This window comes from Phragmites australis, chromosome 6, assembly GCF_958298935.1.
Source record: "Phragmites australis chromosome 6, lpPhrAust1.1, whole genome shotgun sequence".
Classification (NCBI taxonomy): domain Eukaryota; kingdom Viridiplantae; phylum Streptophyta; class Magnoliopsida; order Poales; family Poaceae; genus Phragmites; species Phragmites australis.
The window spans coordinates 27258693-27272209 of record NC_084926.1 but is presented as its reverse complement, the minus strand read 5'-3'; the positions used below and the strand labels follow the sequence as shown (position 1 = coordinate 27272209).

Below are 13517 nucleotides of genomic sequence, written 5' to 3'. Positions count from 1 at the left end.
CCTCGCGAGGGGCTACTATTGGGGGTCGTTGTTAAGGACCCCCGATAGTCCCATGGCTTCGCTTGCCCATGCCCATGAGCCCACGCCTCCCGAAGACCACTTTCTGACTTACAAGCTTCGAAGTGACTACCTCCCAGAGCCATGACTCCGGAAGCCTCCATCTCTCGGTGCCATGCCTCCCGAAGCCTCCATCTCCCAGAGCCATGGCTACTGAAGCCTCCATCTCCCAGAGCCATGCCTCCCGAGACCTCCACCTCCCGGAGCCATGCCTCCCGAGGCCTCCGTCTCCTGGAGCCATGCCTCTCAAGGCCTTCATCTCCTGGAGCCATGCCTCCCCCCGGGAGCCCCCGTCTTTGGGGCTCGAGCAGGCTTCCCAAAGGCTATGGGTAGGCCATCGAGCCCCAAGAAAGATCTGCCAAGAGAGGAACGTCTGTCATCCTTTATCTACAAGGAAGTGATCGGCATTAATTACCTAGGCTAGTGGGCGCCGTCCTGACACCCCAGTATAATGGAGGCTATCCTGACACCCCTGACATCACGGCACCGGGCCGCAATTGGCGACCGGCTCACCCCTCTGGGTACAGGCACCCCAATAGTTACCATGGTTGATATTTATCTCCTATATAGGGTAAAAAGTAGTTATTCAGGATAAGACCATATAACTCAGCCTGATCCTAGATATTTTGCACATAGTGGTAACTTGTACGCTAAACTATGCCCAACCCTATAAATAAGGGGCCATGGTCGTCTGAGCAGAGGGACACGCTCAACACAGTACGGAGGAGCACAATCACAAGTCTTCCTATGATACTCCCCTAGCCCGGTCCATATTTTTACTATCAATACATTCATAGTGTTCCTTCCTCTCAAACTTCGTTTCCAAGATTGAGTCTCCTCCTTAGAAGAAACTCTCACGCGTACTTGCCAAGGCAAGATGAACTCTTGCTCCAACATATATGTATGTGTGTGTGTATATATATATATATATGTTTGTGTGTATATATATAACCACTGCCGCCACAAAGCATATACGTAATTAAGGTTTGTGTCTTCCTCTCTACTATGCCACCATAGGTAGTCTCCTCCACCCTACTGCGCTGGCGTGCATCGGTGATCGGGAGAGCAGGTCTCCAGAACCCATCATTTTTGCGATCTTGCACTAGGAGAGGGCGAATAAGGTTTTTTTGGAAGTGCTTTGCACGACTGCTCGTGATCTACTTCCTCTTCGCCATCGACTGTGTGCAGTCTACTTCCTATTCAACGGCACCTTCTATATCAACATCACGGGGGCTTTGCCTTTTGCATCGACATCATGGGGGTGTCTACATCTCTTATTGTTGATCGGTATATTTTCTATAATTAACTTTTATTTAGTTAGGTGTTGTCATGCTAAGTAGTACTTTGATGTTCTTGTTAGCGAGTACTTTTGGGAGTTACATGTGAAGTTTTGTTATATACTACCTCCATTCTCTTTTACTTATTGTTTAAGATATCTACACAGTCTCTAACAAGCACATTTGATTATTACTTTTGACAAGTATCTCTTGGTAAAAGTTGATAAAAATTAGATGATGTTAAAGTATTTTTCATGACAAATTCGTTACTATCATTTTCATGTGTCCAATACTAATAGTTTTGTGTATATTAGTGGTCAAAGTTTCTAAAGTTTGAATGTATGCATTCTAGAACGACATGTATTTTAAAATGGAGGTAGTACATGTTTACTTTGTACTGTAGCTACAACATGATATTAGTCTACCCGTTCCTGCTCATGAGTTATTTAGGAATTAAATTAAATTTAAAAGTGTGTGTTTTTTCAATAATATTCACATCAAAGAGATCTCAAACTTAGGTGGCCTTATCTATACGTCCACACTTTCAACTAATTAAGGTAGGTTAAAATTTTATGTTTCAAAACTTGTGTCATTATTACATGAGATATCACAACGTTGGTCAACTAGCAAGTCTCCATTGAAATTTGACAAATTTGGCTTTGACACTCTAAAGTCCTGTATTATTTTCCTACATTTCGTAGAAAAAAAATGACTTAGGCCCTCTGCTTCTTCTGTATAGCTTCTTCTTTGCCACCCATGAATCTTGCCAACTTCATGTGCTCCTCCATGAATCTTGCTAACAATACCAAGCTGCAAGTTTGCAACACTCACCGCTCTCCGTGTCCCCCTCCGGCAGGAGGCAGCCCTCAGCCAGCCATCGTCATCATGAGACGCCTTCTTCATTTGCTGCTGCATGCTGATGAGTCACCACGAGCCTCCGCCACTGGCCCACGGCTCGAGCTGCCCTCACTGTACCCCTTTCTTTCTCTTCTCGCACCAATGGATGCCCTATCCACGGATTGAGTCGTCAACACTGGCCTGCTGCCGTCATGGATTAGTCAATTCCTCGCATTGTCAAGCTATGGGCTTTGGCTGTCTGAGGATTGGTGCCGCATCTTTTGCCGCCTTGCATCGCTACCCACAAGGCCGTTCTAGCGTTCACTCTGCCAGTGTGGAACTCTATCGTTTCTGTCACCGCTGGGGCATTCAATTTTTTTTGCCACTCTTAAGCAGTGACAATTACCAGCTCTGACTGACACGATGGGCTATCTAAGTCGCTAACAGGCCAGAATGGCAAAAATATTGCCCACTCAATCAAAATGGTGGCAAATTGTTATATAACTTATCACTGCCTGTGGGTGTGCACTGTGCAGTACCAATTGCTAATTGCTAAAACATGAACGAGTAGGAATAGGTACTCTAGAGAATAGATAAGAGATAAGAGACGCATGCCCATTTGTAATACAACGAGCATAGTTGGAGTCCTTTGTATCCACGACCTCACCTCGTTCTTGCTCTCCCACCTAAAGAAAATAAAAATGCTCTTAAAGGCACATGCCATTATGTACAGTACGTGCCACTGGATCTGCACTAAGATTCATACACTGCACATGAGCACAACCAAAAGACATGGCCACATGGGCACGGCACTAATCTCCGTGCGGATCTAGTGTCGTGCACATGAGACCATCTGCCCTTAAGGGTAGAAAAGCCGCTCATAATTTCTAACCTAAATTCTTCATTATCCCCAAATTATCCTATGAACTGCAACTGCATTGTGTGATCCCCTCTCTTGTGCAATTAGGTTGTCGCAGTTTTTCTTCTAAAAAAAATACCGCCGGGTGAACTTTAACTGGTTACTACTTACTAGCCTTACCGGTCCGGTTTATATCTAAATCAGTTCACATCATTTCAAACTTAGATTTCTAAACAAAGAATAAATTCAACCCAGGATCCTAACATTAACAAAGGAGAGTATCTAGCCTGGTGGGAAGAAGCTAGGAAAACTGGTGACCATTGGTGAATTAGTCTCGCCATGATTTTAGAGTAATTACCATCTAAGCCATGATCTCATAGTGTCCTGACACAAATGCCACACAGTTAGGCAGCTTTCCCGCTCAAGCTCATCTTGAGAGCATGTTACACTCATCATCAGAGTTCTGAGAATTCAACGAACAGTTATCGTTGTAGTCAAAAGCATCGTGCACAACTTTCACTATTCTGAGGTAACTGGTTAAACGTGCAACTCCAAAAGACTAAAGCCATCAATCGAAAGTACAATCTTTTTTATCTAAATAAGCGTAAGCATTCAACAACAAAAGCAGGCCTAGGTTCACCTATACAGAAACTCAAACCAAAGCTACGTCACAACAGCTCAGCGTAGGAAGCAACGCAAGTCCATCACGCTCAGCACCTTGAACCCATCCAGGCTACACCCCAGCACGAGCCTCGGCTTCTTCGGCGCCGGTGGGCAGTGCAGGGGACGTTGAGTTCCAGCACCGTTCGCCAGCGGCGAAAGCTGTCTCGAAGCCTCTTCATCCTCATCCTCACGAGATCCCTTCAGCTTCAGCCACCGCAGCTTCGCCATCTGCGGAACTTCTACTTCAGACGCCTGGATGGCTCTCTTGCCCAGAATCTTCCTTTGGAAACCCATGCTGAACACAATTCAACCTGCAACAGGAAAACAGAAACAGAGATGTCAGCTCAGAGGCGATCAAACAAAGATGAAATGGAGAAGAGAAGAGTTCTTCATCCTACCAGCTAGCTCTAGTTGGAGCTTTGGACACTGACGGATATGAATGACAGATTGACAGTGCAATGTGCACGCTTATAAGCAGCTCAGGAAAGGGAACGTAAAATATCTTTTCAAAGGAGCTGGAAAAGGAGAAAAGAAAATGCTAATGCAATGCCAGTGAGTGCACGAGAGAGCAGCAGATCAAGGAATCTAAGGAAGTTGCACAGCAAATGAAAAGAGAGAGAGTTCTTTCCATTCATGTACAAAACTTATCTTCTTTCCAGGGGGGGGGGGGGGGGGGGATATCATGCAATGGAGAGGGAAAAGTGCCTTAATTTGAGAGGGGAGGGAGGGAAAATAGTATCCTTGCTGAAGAGGCACGTGAGCAGGAGCAAAAGCGAGGAAGAAAAAGGAATAAAGGAAAAAGATGTGGAGAATAGAACAGCTTTGTCTTTGTTTGAAAATAAATAAATAAGTAAAGATAACAGGGAATATGCAAAAGTCAACAAGTTATGGCTATCCACATTTGAGTGTATTTTGGAGGGAACCAACTGCACGCTTTAAAGTTGCATGAAACCTTTTTACTTTTGAACTGTTATGTGAAACTTTACAGTGCAGTTCATCTTTTCTTTCTCGAGCCTAAAGATGATGAAAAACTTGTTCTGTAAAGTTCATTACTGTTGCAACCAAGTAGATGACAAAGTATTTGCTCTTGAATACCCCATCGAATCCTGAGTTAACCTCTGTTGAGAGAGCCCTCAAAGTGTATAAAGCACATAGGCCATTCAGGTACTCAAAATGTGGAAAGATTTTCACAAATTGCAACAAGCAGTGTCAAATTAAATGAAGATAAAACTGGACTCAACCTACTATTTTCCTGAGAGTTATTGGGTCAAATCTCCTCTTGAGCTGCTTCGTTGATCATACCAAGAAACTAAGACGGTTCATTTAATGTGACAGTTTATGCTTTAGCCAGTGACATCCAAATCTGAATATTTGAGCTCCAAAAAAGAACAGTAGCGTCTGCAATTTTTCTTTAAAAGAATAAAGTGAAATAATTTTCTTTCTAAAAAATAAAGGAGCACAAAGGAATGAGCAAAAGGTTAACTTGTTATAACCATCTGCATTTTGTTTTTTCTTCGAGGACTCCACGATTCGAAGTTACATGCTACTTTTTTTAGAATGTTAAAGTTAAATGGTAAAGTACCAACACATTTCATCTTTTTAGCTTGAGCTCAAAGAGGAAGGGGACCTAATTGTTTTTTGAAATGAGAAATCAGCATTCAGCAATATAATCATGTACATGAATTACAGTATGCAGCATACAAACTTAATCCAGAAAACAGCAGAACAATCTCAGCTTTAAAAGCTTCCAGAATTCATACGTTCATATGTACAAATTATCCTCTTATGCTCCTTTTTAAATTCTTGGACCTGTCTCTTCCAAGAAGCCTAGAAGACAGAAAATACAAAATCACTTCACCAAAAGTTACAAACAAAAAGTCAACACAGGTGGTTCGGAAATGACACCAGGAAATTTATGCTATAATCAGTAACATCTCAATTGCAATTGTAATTCACGACTAACGAAATGGAAATGAATAATTTTAGGAACCCCGCTAAGACATTTGTGATAATAAATCCAACACGACTAGGTGTTTCTTTGCTTCATGATATAGTTTAAAACTTTTATGCACAATGGAACAAGTCAAATGGAAATGTGCACAGTTCAAAGAAACTCACGAAAAAAAATCAGTTCACAACCTTTCACTGCTTTGACAATTAATTCGACTGTGTATCCTTTTTTGCTGATCTTTGAACACAACAGTTCAGAAAACCATAATCCAGTGGAGTATAATCCAAAGCCCAGAGTAGTACCAATTCAATAGGACCCTACGATTAAACTTTCAACTGGCTGCCTACAAGTTCAACCTTTTCGTTTTGTTTGTAAATTAAAACTATATTTCACTATCAAAACTAACCTTAGTTGCAGGCTATCAGAGAAATAACGAAGAACCAACCCTTGTGGTGCTTGCTTTCACTGAAGAATCTCAGCTAGTTGATTCACCACTTTTGCCATTGTACGGCCTCCACATATCCACAAAATGCCGCAACTCCGGTTCCACAAGGCTGCCTCCTCCGGTGCCGTCACCGGCGGCCCGGACATTGCCACACAGCTTTCATCCACATCCATCACCGACACCATCCCCTCCTCGAACGCCGCGGACGTCGTCCGTAACGTGGCGTCCTTAACCGCCTCGCCGTCCCTTCCCTCCTCCTCCGCTTCCACGCGCCCCCCGCCGCAGTTCACCATCACCCTCCCTCCGCGCACCACCATCCCGCGCACCTGGCTCCATGTGTCCGCTTCTTGGAGCTCCGGCACAACGCTACCGTTGGCGAACAGGTCCACCAACGCGCCGCCGAACCAGCTGGGAGGGGCCTTGGTCTCGAGCGCGTCGCCGACGTGGATGAACAGGCGGGCGGCGTGGTCCTTCTCGAGCTCGGCGAGGCCAAAGAAGTCACGGGCCACGGCGAGGACAAAGGGGTCGAGCTCCCAACCGTGCACGGAGGTCCGGGAAAAAGTGGAGGAGAGCGCGGGCAGCGGAGCCGGCCCCAAAGCCGAGGACGGAGAGGGAGAGGGGCGGGAAGAGAGGCGGGAGCGTGGCGAAGGAGTTGAAGTAGGTGGCGTTGAGGGGACAGTGGGGTCGGTGCGGGAAGGAGAGGGAGTGGACGTTGCCGGGCGCGTCGAGGAGGAGGCGGGCCCCAGCGAGGGGGTGACCGGCGGCACGCGGGGAGACGTCAGCCACGCGGATGTGGTTGTAGGGGGGGTGCGGACAAGCTGGAGCTCGTCGGGGAGGGGGTGGGTGCAAGGGGTGGTTCTAGCGGCGGCGGCGCGGGCGGTGGTGGGGGATTGGAGACGAAGGATACGACTGCTCGGGATGGAGTGGGCAGCGACAGCGCCATTGCGGGCAAAAATGCAAAAGTAGATTACATCCGCCGCTGTATTTGTCAAAAATAAATAATACATCAAGTATTTATAAATTTAGCATCTCAGTACTGAATACGTTCTATACCGGTGCACCGCGCTAGAAACTGAAGCTTAATTCACGATTTTTTTTAAAATCTAGTCCAAAAATTCTAAATAATTTTATGAGGAAACTAGAGATCACTAGCAACCAAATTTAATTGGTGTGATCTAAAAGCCTGACTTAATATTTAAATAAAATTCTCTGAATAAACTAATTTTTATAAATTCTAGTAATATTTAATGTCTCAAATAAAATCTCAAAAATTTAGAAAAATTCATTAATATTCTTCTCATGTGATGTACTAATTTATAAAAATATTTTCAGCCCTATGTTATTTGGTGAAAAAGTGAATTACTTTGTAATACATCATTTATATGCATTTTTATTATTTCATGTGATGTTCTTTTCTTAATTCAATTTAAATAAAAATAATTTAACATGCACAAATCCTTGGTTCTCATATTAACATTAAGCCTTTGTAATTCTCCATTTATATGTATTTTTTGTTATTTTATATTAATATTAAACTTTGTTGGAAAGAATTATGCAAGGTAATTTTGCAGTGAGTTAACGTTGGGAGGATACAAACTCTAATTTATCGAACATTAATAGTTGTGAAGAATAATTATTATATAACCCGGTATAGAGATTACATATGCTGATAAACCTTCCATTCGATATGAGGTTTTTTATCAGTGCGTGAATAAACACTCACCATAAAGATATGATAAGAACAAATATTGGCATATAGTACGCCTAACGACTAACTTAATAGTGTGCCGCAGCTAAACCTAACATGCCTTAGGGAATGAAAATAGACCGGGTTACAATAGATGGTCTCTATTGAGTGCATCTGGGATATTTGCCCTTCCTTAGAGCATCAGAGCCCGAAATCTTAGCGCGATGGGCCTTCTTCCGGTTCCTTTCCTTCTCATCCTCGCGAGCTTTAGCCGTAGTGTGCTCCTACTTTGTCTTCCTCATGCACTCCTCCTCTTGACGCTTAAGCCGTAGTTCCTCCTACTGTTGCTCGTACTCCCGGCATCCGTACGCTTCTCTCCTCCACCGTATGCTCATTTGGACCCACTGCTTCAGGTCGTCACTTTGTTACATATCTAGCCATTCCATGGAGTCACATAGAGGTGGAGGAGACTAGAGAAATGAAAGAAGATGAGAGATTAGTAAGATAGTGTATAAAATCATAGGGAAAGTGCCACATGAGTGATGTATATCGCTATACCGGTGGGTACTTGTACAGTCCATATCGAGGCTTGTCATACTTGTAGTTGGCACATATAAAGAAGCGTAGATCATAGGTGCAGGAGATGTCCTAAGATTCGCGAAGCCTACACGGATCGCCACAGAAGTATATCGGCGGTTCGACCCTCTAGGGATGAAAATCCCCCAATGTTTCTTAAGTGGGCTTGGTGAAGCTGAGTAAGACAATGCAATTGAGAGAGTTGAGGATGAACTGGTCTATCCATGGATGAGGGTGGAGCTATTTATAGTGGCTGGGGGCTGGTGCATGGATTGAGTCAATAAGTATGGCTGGGGGCTGGAGCATAGGATTCCGTGTGAAAGATCTTGAGTGGCAGCGGCTGCAGATGAGGACTGGATAGTAGCTCTTGAGTACCCAAGGCTGACAAACTGGGAGATCGTTTATTCATTGATCGTTAGGTTGCATCACATAATCCTTTGTATGTGGCAGCCAGCACAGCAGATCCCCAACTGTAAGATGTCGGCTCAGAAGAATGTGAAGCGAGCTCAGTCGCTAACCATGCAATATGGGGAACGACATAATCGTTTGCCATGTTGCAGAACATAATGCCTCCCAGCAGGACGTACAAGTACATCTCATAGTGTTGTATTACTGTAGCCTCGTCCGCATTCGGTGGGTATGGACTGAACTATGGCACCCCATGAATTCAGGACATGGAGAGGCCAACATCCTTCTTGTCATATGGCACACCAAACCTACAAGATGCAGATGGTCAATGAAGCTTGAATAGAACTACAATATTTGAAGTGTAGTACATAAAAAATAATTACATGCCCTCAATGTAACACTTCCACTGTTCCTTCGCTGGTTGCGAAACTACTAACGGGGCACCCCTGATTGGCAGCCCGGTTAGCATGGTCACGTCCCTCAATGTTACGGTCATCTTGCTAAAAGAAAAGTGGAACATGTGCATCTTAGGATGCCACCGGTCGACGAGACTTGTGAGCAGTGGTTCCTCAATTAGCGGGAGAGGTATTCTGCCACCACCCACCATAGAAGCCCTGACCATCATGAGAGCAAAAGGTAGTAAGCATGCCTGTGCGAGTGGCTCGTCGAATCGAGGGTCCAAGTCCTTAATCGTGTGGACACTCTGGGCTCACAATAGAAGCAACTGTAAAAGGTATCCAATACATGTACTGTGTTAGTAGCAAATTATGTTAGCAATTAAAAAGCACATATATTTGTGGTACATGCTGCCCTATGAAAATCATCCATCCTCTATGGTTCTCGTCGTACCGCTACTGAAGAAGCTCGGGAAGACCAACACGAGCCATGACAATGATTTCAAGCTACATGGTTCAATAAGTAGGTGAACAACAAATATGAATATATTACAAGCTTCGTGGTTCAATATATATGTGAATAACAAAAAAGAATATACTACACTTTTCATGGTTCAATAAGTATGTGAATAACAAATTAGAATATGTTACAAGCTTCATGGTTCAATAAAAAGGTGAAAAATAAGCTTCATGGTTCAATAAAATGCAACAACTCTAAAACACTACAATTTGATAGTGCATGATAGTTTACTGCCGCGTCAGGCATGTCCTCCTGTCATGGCTAGATTGTTTGCAAAGTTTGCACTTGCGTAGGCCGTCAACAACATATGTTTCATCCATGTCACCTTGCAGCCTCATGGATCTAGGCCTTCCATGATCCATGCGTCATGCTCGGGGATAAGGTACCCACGTAGGCCCCTCGATCACTTTGTAGCTGTTTCCGATGTTGAAGGACCGCATCTTTTGAAGCCATGTTCTCCTCAATGCATCTATTGTGAAATACGGTGCTATGTACTGTGATCCGTCATTGCGGACCATGTCCCTGCAGGCAGCTGAGACATACGAGTACGGGATATGATGCAGTTTTGGCTTCTTTCATGTGCACTTCACCTCGTGAGGCTCAAGTTAACATTTTTGCACGGTGTCTCCTGCGCTATACCCTGAAGCATACGTACGGCGGCACATTACCTCAAAGTCATTGTTGGCCATGTCGTAGATCCTCGTCCGATGAAAGTGTGCCTTGTTCCTCCTTCTGGATAAGATTGCCTCCACCTTAGGTGCGAACCGCGTGCTACAATTCATAGCAGCATTACCACGGTCTCGAAAATAGTCTGCCATTCTAAAGAATGTGAGATAAATGTTGGCACAAAATGGGAGGCCCTGCAGTCTCTTTTGGACATTGTTGAATGCCTCCGCTATGTTCGTTGTCATGATGGTGTACCTAACATGGGATACAAAAATTTTAGAAGGCCTATTTGTATAAGATAGGGTTCAATATGTCATTTAAATTCTAAGTGCTAACCTGGTACCGTGAGTGTCATGGATTAGGGTCCAACGCTCCGTCGGCTTCCTCGCTATCCATTGGCAAACTCGTTCCCTATTGCCCACGACACGTGTCCTCAACAAAGTGAGGAACCACAACTAGCTATCATTGTCCTCACTCTCATCCATTGCAAAGGCGAGAGGAATGATCTGATTATTTGCATCCACCACCATCGCTGTCATAAAGGTACCATAGTACTTGTCGCTCAGAAATGTGGCATCTACGCATAGAATTGTCTTGCAATTTCTGAAAGCTTCGACGCATTATCCAAAGGACTAGAATAACCTAATGAGGTATTGATCAGTGGTGCTATATGACCCATCCTCTAGCTTGATCAGCTCATCCACCATCGCCCATTGAGTCCCTGAATTCGTCATGGCAATCTTCTATAGTAGACTCAGAGCATAGTTGTAAGACTCCTCAAACTTCCAAATAGCATCTTCAATGCCTTCTACTTCGCTCGCCACGTGGTGTGGTTATTGATCAGCATACCCGTCTTAGTCTACACCTCCTCCATAATGGATTTTGGTGATAAACAAATGTTCGTACCAACAAGAGTGATGAGGAGTTGGGCTATGAACCTTGCATCAACGGTGTGGCTCACATTCCTAATAGCCTCTTTGCTACATGTATGTGGGGTGTGTCTACTAATCATAAAATAGTTCTTATATTTAGGCTTATGTGCTCGTACGAAGTAAGGACAAATCGGGTATTTGAAACACCTGACCTCATACTCTATAAGGTTAGACCGGGCGCACTTGTGTTCGCTTTTTGTCATTACAGCATGGTTGCTAATAAAGCGGACGACCTTCCCCCTATTATGAAAAATTGTTGCCCGACCTGGATGTCCCTATTCTAGTATTCCCAATTAGATAAGGTGTTATACTCAACAATGGCACAATCCAGCAAACAAGCACCACGAATGTACTGGATCGTCGGCATCAGGTCATCATTGTCAGCATCTTCTTCATCCCCAATACCAACGGCTTCATGATCCATGAATCCTGTATCTACATCAGAATGGTCCACTCTAGCTCCATCTCTACCAGAACTGCCCTCCCCGATATGCCTTCCATCCTCTTCATGCATCATCTGTTGGCTTGATTCTTCCACGGTACTCATTGCATCACCATGCACCAGTCGTGGCACTATGTTTACGTACACCCCCATATCAAAGTTCTCCTCCAATGCCTTGCGTGAGTACAACGCCCATGCGTTGTTTTCTTCTCATCTCGAACAACGTATGGACAACGGCCGAGCTGTTTGGAACAACCCGTGGCCGCACACCCTCCAGTATGGAATTGCTAGTTTACACACAAAAGGCTCATAACATGTGATTTCAGGTCATCTAGGTCATTAGGTACCTCAACTGAACTCTCTATATGCCGGCAGTTCTGAACAAATGTAATTACCGGTTTAAACACTCTAATTACTATTATTGCTGCAAGTACTAATTAAAAACACAATTTAAGTACTTATTGTACCTCGCCCTGCTGCTCCTCCTTGCCTCGGGCTAATTCTCCTCTCCTCGTGCTATGTTACCTCTCACCTCTCGCTGCTTCTCCTCTCCTCTCCACGCGTCGCGTTGCTGCTTCTCCTCTCCTCTCCTCCTTTGCACTTCTGCTCTCTTCTCATGCTTCTGCTCTTCTCTCGTGTTGTAGCTCATGCATGCGCATCAGCTGCCCTCATTTTATAGTGCAAAGTGAAGAGACAAAAAGTGACAGCGACATGACACGATTTGACCTATTTGATGGGGTGCTGAAAGCATGGATAGCACCATGTGCGCCAAAAGCATGCAGGCCGTATTCAGCACCTGAGGTGCCGAATACGGCACTGTTGCCCATATTCGGCACCTCATACAGGAAATATTCGGCACCTCAGGTGCGGAATAAGTCTTGGGCCCACATCTTCCAAAATTTCAGCTACTGAATATGAGTGCTAGATTTGTAAATACGCCGATACGTTGTCTCTTTTAGCAAATATGGTGACATACATTGTCCATTTTTCCATTTTTGCCCATCGTCATGGCAACAATATTTCGTTTCTTTAGGCGTATGATTAGATTTACTCATATCCTTATATGACTATTTCCACGATTTGTTATTCCGAAGCTTGAACTATTGAATTTCAATTAAATATTTGCCACTCTTCGATGACTTGCCACTTCACCGTTCTTTACCCTAAATGTTTTATACAGAGGATACATTAAGGTCTGTTTGGGCATTGTAGTTTCCAAAATAAGAAAAATGCAAATACAACTTATTTATAGGTATTCGTAAATCTATGCAATATAATTTAATTAACTTACTAGTCATTTTGATCTTGTAAAAATAACTGTTAAGTTGATTGAGTTGAAATAAAATTTATCCACGGATCGCTCCACGCCCATCCATATGTGTTTAGCACCCTACATATAACATCACAAGGACAACCACAAGCCCGAAGTGCAACTAGAACCAACCTATAAGAGCCGCTGCACTTTAAAGAAAAAATTGACGACACCTCTCCTAAAAAATGAGGTGTAACTGACCAAACACCATAAAAAGAGATAAATATATGTCATGCTAATAGTATAAGCAACCTAGCAAACGAAGAACCTACCTCGATCTTACATTCAAGCCACCACGGGCCAAAACATACATAACAAGGCTGAGAGTCGTCAACTGACAACATAACAAATTTAATAAAATGATTAATATGAAAGTGCAAACAACATGCAGCTACCTATCCCTCAAGCTCGCCATCAAACAAATTACTTTAACAAGCTTTTGAGCTACAATTGATTAAAACATTCATATTTAATGAAGATATTAAGCGGA

At 43.7% G+C, this 13517-nt stretch overlaps 1 protein-coding gene across 1 annotated transcript; it reads right to left on the bottom strand.

The window, feature by feature from the left end:
• Window positions 1-4355: 4355 nt before the first annotated feature.
• On the bottom strand, window positions 4356-12364 carry LOC133923103 (uncharacterized). The gene is given in 7 exon segments (XM_062368550.1): window positions 4356-5520; window positions 6090-6190; window positions 6193-6638; window positions 6640-6901; window positions 6904-7068; window positions 11610-11708; window positions 12241-12364. Coding segments are annotated over 6 exon segments (1167 nt in total). The 3' UTR covers window positions 4356-5520; window positions 6090-6119.
• Between the last annotated feature and the right edge of the window lie 1153 nt (window positions 12365-13517).